The sequence below is a fragment of the Aythya ferina genome (assembly GCF_964211825.1).
Source record: "Aythya ferina genome assembly, chromosome: 9".
NCBI classification, from domain to species: domain Eukaryota; kingdom Metazoa; phylum Chordata; class Aves; order Anseriformes; family Anatidae; genus Aythya; species Aythya ferina.
This window is the reverse complement of record NC_140305.1, coordinates 13,272,068-13,284,729: the sequence shown is the minus strand read 5'-3', so window position 1 is coordinate 13,284,729 and position 12,662 is coordinate 13,272,068. Positions and strand designations below refer to the sequence as shown.

General features: G+C 51.6%; 1 protein-coding gene across 1 annotated transcript in view; it reads right to left on the bottom strand.

Moving 5' to 3' along the window:
• Positions 1-12,662, bottom strand: part of SLCO2A1 (solute carrier organic anion transporter family member 2A1) — a 28,789-nt gene that overhangs the window by 14,430 nt on the left and 1,697 nt on the right. Inside the window, exons 2-3 of the mRNA XM_084528726.1 lie at positions 3,572-3,709; positions 1,129-1,291 (exon numbers count right to left, since the gene is read on the bottom strand). Coding sequence (XP_084384852.1) covers positions 1,129-1,291; positions 3,572-3,709 — 301 coding nt within the window. The remainder of the gene's footprint in view (positions 1-1,128; positions 1,292-3,571; positions 3,710-12,662) is intronic.

Below are 12,662 nucleotides of genomic sequence, written 5' to 3'. Positions count from 1 at the left end.
TGGTAAAAACACCGTATTAAACAAGGTAAATAATTAGTTTTCCAGTCTAACTATTTTATAGTGTCCACACTGATAAAGATACACTTCTCTTACTCAATGCAGAGGCTCCTTACAAATGTTCCTGGGGGTGGCATGTCCATGATGCCTGTCTGGGGGCTCTCCTTGAGAGGGAGCGGGCCTTGGCGGCCTGTGGACAGTCCACAGACTCAGGCAGGGAGATGCCTCCCTCTGGAGGCCTTCAGGAGCATCTTTGGGGAATTTGGGTACTTCACAATGACCAAAACACTCATAACCTGGAACTGTGGCTCAAACAACATGTCCAGAAGAGGCAGAAGGGATCCCACATGTAATTATCACATTCAGAAGGGGTTGCAAAACTATACTGAAGTTGGGCTTAAAATAGTAAAACTCTGCCTTAAGCCTTTCCCTCCAAACACTGTGTTTAAGTTCTGTGTGGGGTGGATACCACACTTTTGGAGGAGGCACGGGAAACCCAGCCCAGAGCCACTGGAGATGGATTTGTGATGGGGCAGGCTCCCAGAAGAGCAAGACTCAGCAACCACAGAGCCTTGCGGAGGCTGGGGTGAAGGTAAAAGATGAAGTGGATGATAGAGGTGGGCACCTTCACTTGCATTAAAGGTTGCCTCTTCACTGATTGCCTTTTTTTGACTCTTGCAGGTAAGAAGGGCAGGTTCGAAATGTAGTCACCACCCAGCATGATGCAACAGATTGCTACATCCAGTGTTTGTGCTTTGTATTTTGGTCTTGTGAGGTTGTTGGCCCTCAAACAACTAAGCACTTCAGATGTCCTACACATCTATCAGACTTGTTGGGAAGAAACAAGGAGCAGAGGAGCAGGGCCTCTGAGCGGGTCACGTGAAACCTGGCAGAGCACAGCACTGGAGTGCCCTGGAGGAGGAGGAGGCATTGTACATCTCTACTCCAAGACCCAGGAGCAATGTCGGCCCTTGGTTGATGCCTCTACTCTGTGTGCTTCTGTAAGGAGAGGCCTCCCCAACTCACCCTCTCTGCTGCACTACACAGGTGGCCACAGCTGAAGCCGGGGAAGCTCCTCAGCTCTGTTTTCTCCTGATATCTCCCTCCCCATGGAAGGGCACGGGCACTTACCGGTGCTAATGGCGGTGTATTCGTAGGGATCTGAGAGGAAATGGGGAAGGGTCACCAGGAACGCTCCCAGCGCCAGCAGCAGCCCCCCAGCTCCGATCACCCGCGGGCGGTGAACTCGGCTGCCAAAGTAGCTGACAAAGATGATGAGGACCACGTTGCCAATCTGGAAGGAGCACAGTGAGATGAGGAGGTGGTTAGAAGATGCCACAGAGAAGGTAAAGCCCTGCTCTGTACCTGGCCCCCCATGACCATGTCCAGGTGGGTGGAGAGCTCACATAATTGCTTACCAGTTATGGTAATTGTGACCCCCACAAGAGTAGGAACGGGGCAACCCTCAGCTTCACCCTACGTATTCATAACAATTCACTGCTGTCTTCTTATCAAAAGCCAGCAGGACAACTCCTTGTCTCTGGTAGCCTGTGTGTATCCCTTGCAATCACAGACTGCTTCACAACCTGCCCGTGATCTGGCTGGGGCTTTGTTCAGCACCCACATGTGCTTCCCATCCCATAAGATGTGGCATAAACTAATGATTCCCCCAAATCCAGAAAGAAACAAATTGCATTGCCTTCATTTCCATGATTCTTGGAGGACACAAGCCAAGCCACAAAGTACAGCTCATTGCAAATGTTTGTGACACTGGGCATTTGCAACTGCAGATATTATCTACAGTCCCATCCTCCTTGATCAGCTAAAAGATAAGAAAACGCGCAGTCTATTCTGTATATGAACTGCAGTTTTAAGATAAGAAGATGAACACCAAAAAAATTGCCATTACATGGCTTTTTGTCAACTTGGGACAAGCTAAACATTTTAACCCTGGTGAATGTCTAAATATTCTTTTTACACATGTTTACATAGGCTCCCTTGTTTGTCTCTGTGGTTTTTGTTCTTGGAATTGCTGCAGACTAAATGAGAAAGGATAATAGTCCAAGGCATGCAGGGTTTTTGTTTTGATATTACGTCTCCAGGCATAAAGTCAAATAAGTTTAAGTAACTTGGATAAGGAGCACAAGGGTTACTGGTGCATCATTGTGGTGAGGGGTGGGATACTCTGCAGGGCATAATTGCACCAACTCCAGATTACCAACGTTACAGCTCCCCATACCGGCTCTCTTCCTTTGCACGGTTTGAACCCAGACCCAATCAGTGGGAAGTCCTTCACTTGGTCTCAAAGGGGTCTGAATCTGTCTTTTTAACCTCAGACATATGGACTGCTTGGGATAAGACCTGGGCACCTACTTCTCCAAGGAGCCAGGAGGATTCCCAGTGCCTGGCCTCCTGGTGGAAGATCACATGCGGGATGACCAGCCGCATGCAAGGTGGGCAGCCACCAAGAACTTTGTCTGTGCCATCAAGAAAAAGTCTCTCCCAGCAGGTCTTTTCCTATCTAGCCTTGAAGAGCTACCAGACAATTCATGACACTAGGAACCAGAAAACCTTTTCCAGAGGAGTAAGTGGTTAGTGCCTGGGAGAAACTCCTCCATTCAGGCATTTGTGTCCACACATACCAGTGCCCTTCTAGTGCCTTGCCAAAACAGCTCAGGTGTCACTTTGTCCTGAGCTGGGCTCTCCCCCTGCCCTCAGATGATACCCAGTATGTCTCCATGTCTTGACAGAGCAGACAGGTGGCAATTTTGCACAGCAGAAGGTATATATTCTTATGGCATATACCTCAAAGGGTTGTGTATCCCCCTGTGCATCCAGAACTGCTTAAAGATCTTGTCATGGAGTGACTACTCATCAAGTGTCAGGTTTAAATCAGAGCTCTTGCCACCCTGAAGCTTCATAAGAAGCTCAGCAGCACTTTGGCCACAGTTCAGACTGAGGCCAGCTCAGCAACAGCATGATGCCAGTGAAAGACAGTCCTTTGCCACAGGGCTGTCAGGAGCTGGGAGCCCTGGAGAAACGGGGTGGCTCTTGGAGAGCCTGCTGGTCAGCATCTCCTTTTAGAGAAATTTTGGAAAGGCTCAGGCCAGGGCCATTCCTCAACCTGTGAAAACAGACACTTTAACTGGAAGTTGGTTATAGAGTGGTAGTTGTGTGGGTACTACTCATAATAACATACTCCTCTTCCTAGAGGCTGTAAGCACTGTGATCAAAAGAGAATCACTCTGCGTGTCTGCTCTCTCCCAGCCATGTCTCTGCTGGAGGTGGATAGCATACTAAGGGTGGAGTGGTCTCCTCCAAAACATCCTGCTTGCTGCTGCCCTCCATGGCCATGTCCTCACCACATAACCCTACCTTAACCCTCCTGGCATGTGGTACAGCAGAAGAAAAGCAAGAAGAGGTGTTCAGGTACACAGCAACAGCTGTTTCATCTAGCACGTGTAAGCACAGCCAAGGAAACACTGGATGTTAACAACCCCAGGGCCCTATCCTGGGAAGTTCCCCTGTTCTGGACATGCTGTGAGGCCCCTGCACAAGCACCTAATCCAGTTACCTCGTGCAAGCTGGAGATGAAACCTGAAGAGAGACTGGAGAGCCCAAAGCGCTTCTCGATGGTGGTGAGGCTGCTCTTGAAGTTGGCACTGTAGAGGAGCTGGGAGAGCTGCAGAAGGCCATGGCACAACACAAATACCTGCGGGCAAAAAAAGAGTATCCCAGTCAGTACCCGTTGGCTGCCCAGCTGATGCGGTGAGCATGTCCCACCCAAGGGATTTCAGAGTCGCACTCACATGGACCCAAGCTAGCTGGCACAGCTGCACCTCCAGCACACAACGAATCCAGATCCCTAACTCATTAGCTTTGACAAATGAGTAACCGGCTGTTCAGAAGAGAGGGCGAGGAGCCCTCTTTTTCTTTCCTCTGCTCCATTGCTGCCAATATTCATGATTACTGGCACCACAGCAGCCCTTGGCAGAGGAAGGATGCGATGCCCGAGCTGTGTGATGGTGAGCCCAGGAGGAAGACCTGCCTGCGAAACGGAGCCGCACTGCTTTCACCTACCTGAGCCCCAGCCTCTCCCATCCACCCTCGGATCCACTCAGCTGCAAAGCAAATCAGCAGAGCCTGCTCCAAAGGGTGTTGGCAGGAAAATGTTGGTGCAAGACTTTGAAAACCCCGCAGGGAGAAGGTGAAATATGCACCACATCTTCTCACTGCTGGAAGCCCTCTGCAGTGTTCTAAAAACAGCACCTTTCCCTCGAGGTGGTCTCTCAGTCAGGCCAGAAACCAAGCCAGATGGACACAGAGCATCCCAAGAGCAGAAGAGGGAATACGAGGATTTATGGGGCAGGAGCACGGTGCAACGAGCTGGGGTGGCCGCAGAGAGGAAAGCGTTCTCAGCCGGGGATGCAAGAAGCAGCTCACAAGTGTCTTTTGATCTATATATAGTTGGAACAGTTTTCTTTTATTTTTCTTGGAATGGAATGTGTCTGCATGGTGCCAAAAGTATTTTAAAATCATTTTTGAAAAAAAGGAAAAAGGTCTTTTTAGTTAAATTCACAGGAAATCAAATATTTGCTGAACACCGGAAGTGTGTCCCACAAAGATAATGTCGGGAAGCTCAAGATGATGGATGGGGGGATCAAAGGTACTGCAGTGCTGACAAATTCCTTATGTCCTTGGCTAGGGGAACGGCATTACTCCTTATTACTATTTATTTGAAATGGCAGTAGCGGCCAGGAGCCTGGATTCATCACATGAAGTCCGGCACAGAAACAAAAAATAAAAATGAAATTGTCGGCTTTTCTGTGTCCTTACGGCAAGGATGTGGCTTCTTGGGAAGCTTCTGCAAGGTGGGATGGCACCAGGCAGAAGACAGAGCTGGGCATCCAAAAGCATAAGAATCAGGAGAGAACCTGAGGGCAGAGATGAAGGGGAAGGAGAAAACATTGTAAATAACCTGGAGACCACACAAAAGTAGATATGATGAATGCAAAAAGAGGGACAAGGGGTCATAGGAACGAGGCCAAGCTCTCCATCAACATCTTGGCAGGATGTCAGTAGACACAAGGATGCACCACATGCATGGCTGGCACTGCAGCAGCTGAGCAGGGCAGGACAAGGTCCCCATCTGGGACTCTGCCATGACAAAAAGTCGCAGAGTGGCAACGTGGGGCACAACGTAGGAAATGCTGCCAGGCAGGTGACAAAATGGAAGTGAAACAGCTGAGAGCAAGCAAGCTCTTGAAGCTAAGCAAACACTAAATCTGCCAGCTACCAACCCTGCACCCAAAAACACCTCTGAGCACATGGTCCTGCTGGTGACAGCTGAATCTGTCACCTTCCCTTTCCCAAATCCTGGGCTCATGCATAATCGATGAACGCAGCTCGGCTGGCCTGGAGCAGAGAGGTGACTCCTCCAAGGAAGAGAAGCCGAGAGGGGATCATGTTGCCAGAGAACATTAATTTTTGTTCCTGCGGCTCTGGCCAGACCTTACTGAAGTCATTCGGATGAGGAAGCATTAGGGAAACAGAGGAGGACCGGGACCGCCTAAGACGCAGAGCAGCTGGAGGCAGTGATCTCCCAGCGCAAGGCGTTAGCTGCAGAAGCAGAGCTGTTTACCAGCGGGGCGGAAAGAGGGTGGATCACCATGGCTGAATTTAGTGCAGCAAATGTCAGCCTGATCTCAGGGCAGATGGAAGGAAGAGAAGTGTCGGGGAGAGAGATGTGCTTGGGCTGGCAGATGGACCTCAAGAAATGCTGGGCTTGGCGGAGAAGACAAAGGTGGAGGACCGTGGGGAAGCCACGCTGACGGAGCTTCACGAGGGGATGTGGGGCAGGAGATGGGGCAGGCTGTAGTCAGAGAGGGCAGGCAGGAAGAGGCAGAGGGATGGGGAGAGCCAAGAGGACAGGAGGGGAAGGGTAGATGAGGGTTTTTGTTGATGTTTGTGAAGAAGCTGGGGTTGGACTGCCACCCAAAACAGCCAGAGCAAAGGAAAACAGCCATAACTCCAGGACTCATGCAGCTGGAGCTTGCCTCTTCCAGAGGCACTTCGGCTGTCCGGTGGTGAGAGACTAAGACCTTCCCTGTGCTCAGCAGGCTCAGTGCCAACTAAAATGTAGACCGCCCAAACCTTGAAGACTCTGAGCACAAATAGCTGTGATAGGGGAGCTTCCTCGGCTGGTGGCAGCGCTCTCCAAAAGGAGCCCATGCACCTCCTGGCCTTGGTACTAGCCAAGATGCTCTGGCAGGGAACAGCAAACCTCTGGTGCTGGTGGAGATGCAGAGAACTGCTCTGAATCCGTCCCCATCCATCTCCCCGCATGTTGCTGCTCACCCTGAAAGCAGCACGATCACAGCTGCTTCCCCCAGCAGCGACCTGGTCCCACCCCGGCCCCATGCACCCACCGAGCACCCCAGCAGGGGAGGGAGCCGCTGTCATCCGTCTTTCATAACACTTCACAAGGAAGGATGTTTAAAGAGCCAAGCAAAGTCCTTTGAAGGGAGGTGAAGGCGTGGTGGGAGGTGAAGGAGCTGGGGACACTCCTAGGAAGACAGCAGTGACCTCGGAGCAGATGCTCCCATCAGAGCCTGGTGGGGTTCTGGAGCCACGGGCAGGTCCCATTGCAGGCAGCCGGGGCGCAGGGCGGCGTGCATCCACCCACACCAGGACACGTGCACAGAGCCCCCTCTTCATCATCCTGACGTTTCCTTCAGAGCGCCGAGCGGTCCTGACTCCAGGCTGTTTATACAAAGCACTTGACTCCTTTCCAAGACACACTTTATTTAAAAGGGAAGAAAATGCCTCAGGGTGGAGGTCTGCCTTGCGGACACCCTGCTCCCTGCACCGGGACCAGCACCACCCAGGGCAAGGCTTTTCCATGAGGCAGACAAACCCACGCCATCACAAGGAGCAGAGGGGATGATCCCACCACAGTCTGGACCATGGTTCAAAGCGGGGACATGCCAGCTCTGTGGGCGATCCCAAATCAGGGCTCTGGGAGGAGAGACTGGTTCAACCAGCCTCATGCTGAACCCTTTCCGATATCCAAAAAGCAGACAAGAAGGAGTTGGTCAGAGACAGGGGGTGAGGTGAGCCTGCCCTTTAGATGAGCTTCTGGGGACAGGAGGAGGCTGGGGCTGCTGGGGCTGGATGCGTGCCCCAGGAGCAGCCAGTTTTGGGGCACTGCTGGTAGGCAGCCTGCACTTGCACTGCCCTGCACCATGCACCGGGTCTGCTAAGCCATGTTCTCTTATCTCGTGGCACTCTCTTTCCATTATTGTTTATGTAAGATAACGCACTGTTAACACTGTCACTGGCCTTAATGAACCGCTAACTTAGGTAAGTTGAGACTGGACTTCAAAAAAGCCTGTTATGAAAGATGGCTGTTTTGCAAGAGTTTTTTGGGGGGACATCACCAAGGCAGCCAGCAAAATGCTTGGCAAGAGGCTAAGCGAGAGAGAGAACAAAATGTGCTTGATAAGCCCAGCATGCATGTGCTGGACGCAGGTCAGAGTGAAGGCAAGGTCAGGAAATTCTGGCTCCTGGATATTTCAGAGGAGTGAAGTGCTTCTACGGCACCTCCAGGAAGGAGCCCAGCACTGCTCTGCAGGGACAAGGGTTCAGGAAGACGGTGGACTTGATGAACTTTTGACTTTATGGTTGGACTTGATAACCTTCAGGGTCTTTTCCAACCTAAATAATTCCGTGATTCTAAGATGCTGCTACGTGCGGCATGAGCACTGCCCCTTCCTCTCCACTGCCTGGAGGACTGATTCAGGGGTTAATTCCTAGCTCTGCTTCCACAGCTTCATGCTTCGGCAGTGGCACCCATGCCCAAAATCATCCCTCATCTTGTTCTTCAGTCTCTTCACCTGCCTGGAGACAGGGAAGGTGGACATCCTATGGGACAGGTCACCCTGCGATGAGCATTGGGAACACGTGCCATGGTGGGGTCTGCACCCACAAAATGCTTGGGGAAAACCCAGCTGGAGAGAGGAAAAAGAGCCGGCTGTGTCCAATGGGACCCACGAATGGGTCCCACACTCTCCTCTTCAGCCATGCCCATGTCTGCAAGACAGGGATGTAACCACAACCCAGAGAAGAGCAGGACAAGCAAACATGGGAACAAGCTGGAGAAAAGCTGAAGAAGCAAAGGGTAAAATGGGAATGAAAGGAAAAGCTTTTCCTCCCAGAAGATGGAATAATTTGGGGAGAAACAAGACCATAGTGGGAGCAATGAATTTCAAAACAAAGCCAACTGAGCTGTTTTTTACTGCTTTTAAAATACCTAAGACTGAAGACCCACACTCACGGCCTCCCCACAGAGCCCTGGGGGCAACAGAAGCAGCCCCAGAGGTTCCAGCCTGTGCCACCTCCTCTTCCTGACTCTGCTCTCATGCACTCACACCACTGCTCATGTAAGTACCGAACAGCCACTAACGACATAGATGGAAAGAGCCAGAGCTTAATTTATTAGACGGCCACAACAGCTGCCTGGGGAGCTGTAAAAAGCAGCGGAGATCCTTGCAGAGGCCATCAAACTGCTCTCAGCTGATTGATGACACCGAGGTATGACGTGGCCAAGAGCAGTTGTTGCAGGGAGATGCACAATGAATCTGGCTAGAGTAAATATTTAGAAAGGACAAGGAGTAAGGACGCTCTGTTAGCTCTTTCTGCCTACGTAGTACTATCGGGCTTGTATGTGGGGCTCCTGAGGGCTGAACCAAAATCTTTTGACTTCATTGGAAAGTGTCCTACACTACTGGAGACCAACAGGCTGACTTTGGGGAATATCAGGCCATGAATTTGCCCTCATTGTATTGAAATTCACCCTCTTCTCCCAGCTGAAGTGTTGGAGGAGCTCTACAAGTCACAACCCAAAGCAGGAGAACCCAACCTGCCCACCTCTTGGGAAGTGCCTTCAGGCTTCCTCTACTTTACTCTCCCAAACTTACAGGAGGAAAAAAAAAAAAGGGAGAGGTGGGTGCATGCATGTGAGGCTTTAGGAAGTAATAAGAACATCCCCAAAATGATCAATACTCTGCTGTTTCTTTTAGAGCTTGTCTATGATCAACACTCGCAGCACTAAATGATTCTCCTGCAGTCGTGTGGCTGCAATCACTCATTCAAAAAGAAACACAGCTGGAAATGAAAACACATGGACACGCGCGGGGAAATACATCCCTCCTCGACATCTCTTTCTATATGCAGCTGTCTACATCTCTACCAGAAAGCACCAATGACAGATGGAAAAATAATTTTTAAAAAAAAAGAAACATAAATTACAAAAGCAACATTTCTACCAAGGGAAACAACTACCCTGCCACAGAACGCATCTTAGCACAACACCTCACAACCAGGAGCATGGTCCCATGGCAGAAGCTGGCTCCTAAAATTTTATTTCTCTTGCAAAATATAAACAAATAAAACCGGGATTGTCTAAAGCAGGCTGCTGCCCACTTTATTAGTTGCAATAATGACTGCCTACTGCCAAGTAACCCGAGGTTTACAACCACAAGCTGTCAAGTGCAAAGCCAATGTTTGCTCTCGTTTCAGCGAACACACGTGTGGGATCTGCAGGTCCCGATGCCCTTGCAGGTTCCCCGCAAGCCCGGCTTTGCTCGGCTGCTGCAGGGGGAGAGCTGCAGGCGAGGAGCACAGCCCTGCCTCCCGGTGCAGGTGCCCGCTGCAGGAGGGAAGGGGCTTTTTGGCTGGGGGTGTTGCTGAGAGCAGACCTGCAGATGTGAGGTGCGCGGGCTGCCTCTGCTCCTTCCTGAGCTCCTGCTGAGAAAACCCTTCTGCTTGCACAACGCGGGGCAGGTCTGTAAACAGATCTCTTCCCACAGCCACACCGCGGGAGCAGGTTGGCCGTGTGGTTGGGCCTTTGCTTTCACTTCTCCTCTTTGTGCTGCGTCAAGTCCGATCGCGATCTCCCTGAAGATAGCTTCAGATTCGCTCCATCTTCCCCGGCCCACAAACGTATGCAAACACTCCTCTCACACACCCTCAGCCCCGGCCATGCCTCACGCTCCCTATCAGTGACATTCCTCTCCTATTTTACTTGTGATAATCTTATCTTTGCTGACCACTCCTTGATTGTGTTTGGGCACAGAACCACCTCGCCCCTCATAAAATTAGCTTGTTGCATGTCCCTAGACCTTGATCCCATTAACCTTTCCAACCTGATTTACCCTCTGGCTCTTCCTCTTCTTTTTCCTCATCCTGCTGCTGATGTTCTTCCAGGCAGTCCTTCCGTTTTATGATCTGATCCCAACAAAAACAGATATAAATATAGTCTTGCATCCATCAAAGCCCAGCCTTTTCTTTCTGGTGCCAGCACCATCAGCCACAAATGTTGAGGACCCCAGCCACACCAGGTACTTCTCCCTCTGCCACCACACTTGTCCTTCATTCTGCTTGCTTCTTTGCCACAAAGATTTGCTCAAGTCCCTCCTTGCACAGCAAGAACCCAGTACTGAAATGCCCTCTGATCTTCCTGGTTCATCATAGCCCAAACCCACAATGGCCACCTCCTCTCAATGCTTCCCTCTCCAAACCTAAAGCCATACTGTGGGCCAAATGCCAACAGCTTGATGCATCTTCCCTTCTTCCTCACATTTCAACAGCTACATACAGCAATTCCTAATCTCTTCCAACAGGATGAGAGCACGACCGTTATTTCTGCAGGCTTCTGAAATACACTCCTCTCAGCAAATTCCTTCAGTTCCTTTGAAGAAAAGGGCAAAACTTGCCCTGAGCTGCTGGGACCTCAGGCCCCGAGGTTTCCAGTTCTGCAGAAGACACCCTGCCTCTCCAGAGAGGGCAGAGCACCTCGCTGCAGGCCATTGCACCCCTCCGGCCACATCACCTTCACCCTGGGGTCCTTGGAAGCCTTGGCACCTCTGGGACCCCACAGTCTCCTCCTGGTCCCTCTCCTCCAGTCCCCGACACTGCCCACCTCCCTCCCCTTATCCATCATGTTGATGCTGAGACTGCTCGAGCAGAGGCATGTTCAACGAGCTGTGTTTTTGTGGAGTGCCTTAAAGCAAAGTCCCACAGCCCTTTTCCCAAACAACCTGCCCCTCTGACCCTGCTGCTCCTTCTTCATCGCCACATGCACCCAGCCCCTCAGGGCACACGCTGTTGAGGCAGCTCACTGCCTTGGGCTCCTTTATGGCACCCAATTTAAATCTGTTCCAAGGGCTTTTAAATCCCCCTCGCAGCCTTCTTCCAGCTGACATGAGGGGTAATAACCCCCTGTTATCCTCCTGGCTCCCTTCCCACATTGGGCAGTCTGTGGGGTCGATGCCTCCTGCCTGCCTTCTCTGACCGAAACCACTGCAGCCCAGCTAAGTGCCGGGGCGTTTATAAAGCTCTCCTTGTCACATCCCTGGGGATCTAATACAAGCAATTAGCTAACAATTAAAGTAGTGCAAAACCACAAAAGAGACAGTAAAGGGAAAGAAGCCAGGATGTTTGACAGGGGAATGAGGTGCTGCAAATAGGGAACCCCGCGGCAATAAACCTGCCGGTGGCTGTCCAGAAGGACAAGGTGGGCGTGGATGTGACAACGGGACAGCAGCTGGGGCTCTGGCCTGGGGTCATCCATGGCCATGCTCGGGTATCAGAAGGATTAACCACCCATGTCTCCTCCACCTTTCCAGCCTGTTTCACGAGCCACGAGCCCCAGGGTGTTACATTGCCACCAGCTGCCACCAAAGGTTGGCCTCATCTTGCATTTGCCACTGCAACCCCTCGGGTCCCAACACCTTCAGCACAACCCTGGAAGCTCTGTGGGGCTTCAAAGTAAGCAGCTGCCCTCGCTCATCAACCCCCCTCTGCCACCATCAGGGGGTCACTGGGATGTCCGGGCTTCCTGGGGTGACAGGGGCTCAGCAGCAGCCTCCCAGCCCCTCTTTGGGACTTTTGCTTCCTCTCTTCAAGGTGACAAGTGGGCAGCTTCTGGAGGGCTTCAAGCTCCCCTCAGTGGGTGCTCAAAGCAAAGAGGAGATGGGCAGCATTAATCCAGCCAGGGGATATGGAGCAGATGGGACCATCCTGCTCCTGACCTCCAAAATCCTGCAGTAACCGAGCCAGCAACAACAAGGAGCCCAGAGCAACGGGAACACGGAGCAGCAAGATGTTTCACAGAAAATAAGCAAGTACATAAAAAATCATTTTTCATTTCCAGCCTCAGCCCCGCAGAAGGCACTTTGAAAACAATGTGGCACGTAAGCCCCTAGAACAAATGTGAGCTGCAGGACTAGGACTCGGAGCCCAGTACAACAGGAGGATTGGGGAGTGTTGGAAACACCGCCCTGGCCAGAAGCTGCCCTCACCTACAGGAGGGTGCCGGGGCTGGTTGATGCCACCCAGCAGCTGGCTCTGATGGGAGGGTGCCAGCAGCTCACGCGCAGCCAGGACGCCAACCTTTACAATGTGTTATCCGCAGCACCAAGGGCTCCTCATGCAAACGAGCCCCTTGCTGTATGCCTTGCCCTCCGAGGACCCACCCAGAGCAAAACAGCTTCCCAAACCTGGAAATTCAGTCACGACACTTTTATTTTCTGCCACTTTTCAGGGAGTGCTGAGAGCTACAGTCAGGCTGCTGCCTGCCTTGCTACCTCAAAGCAGGGTTTGTG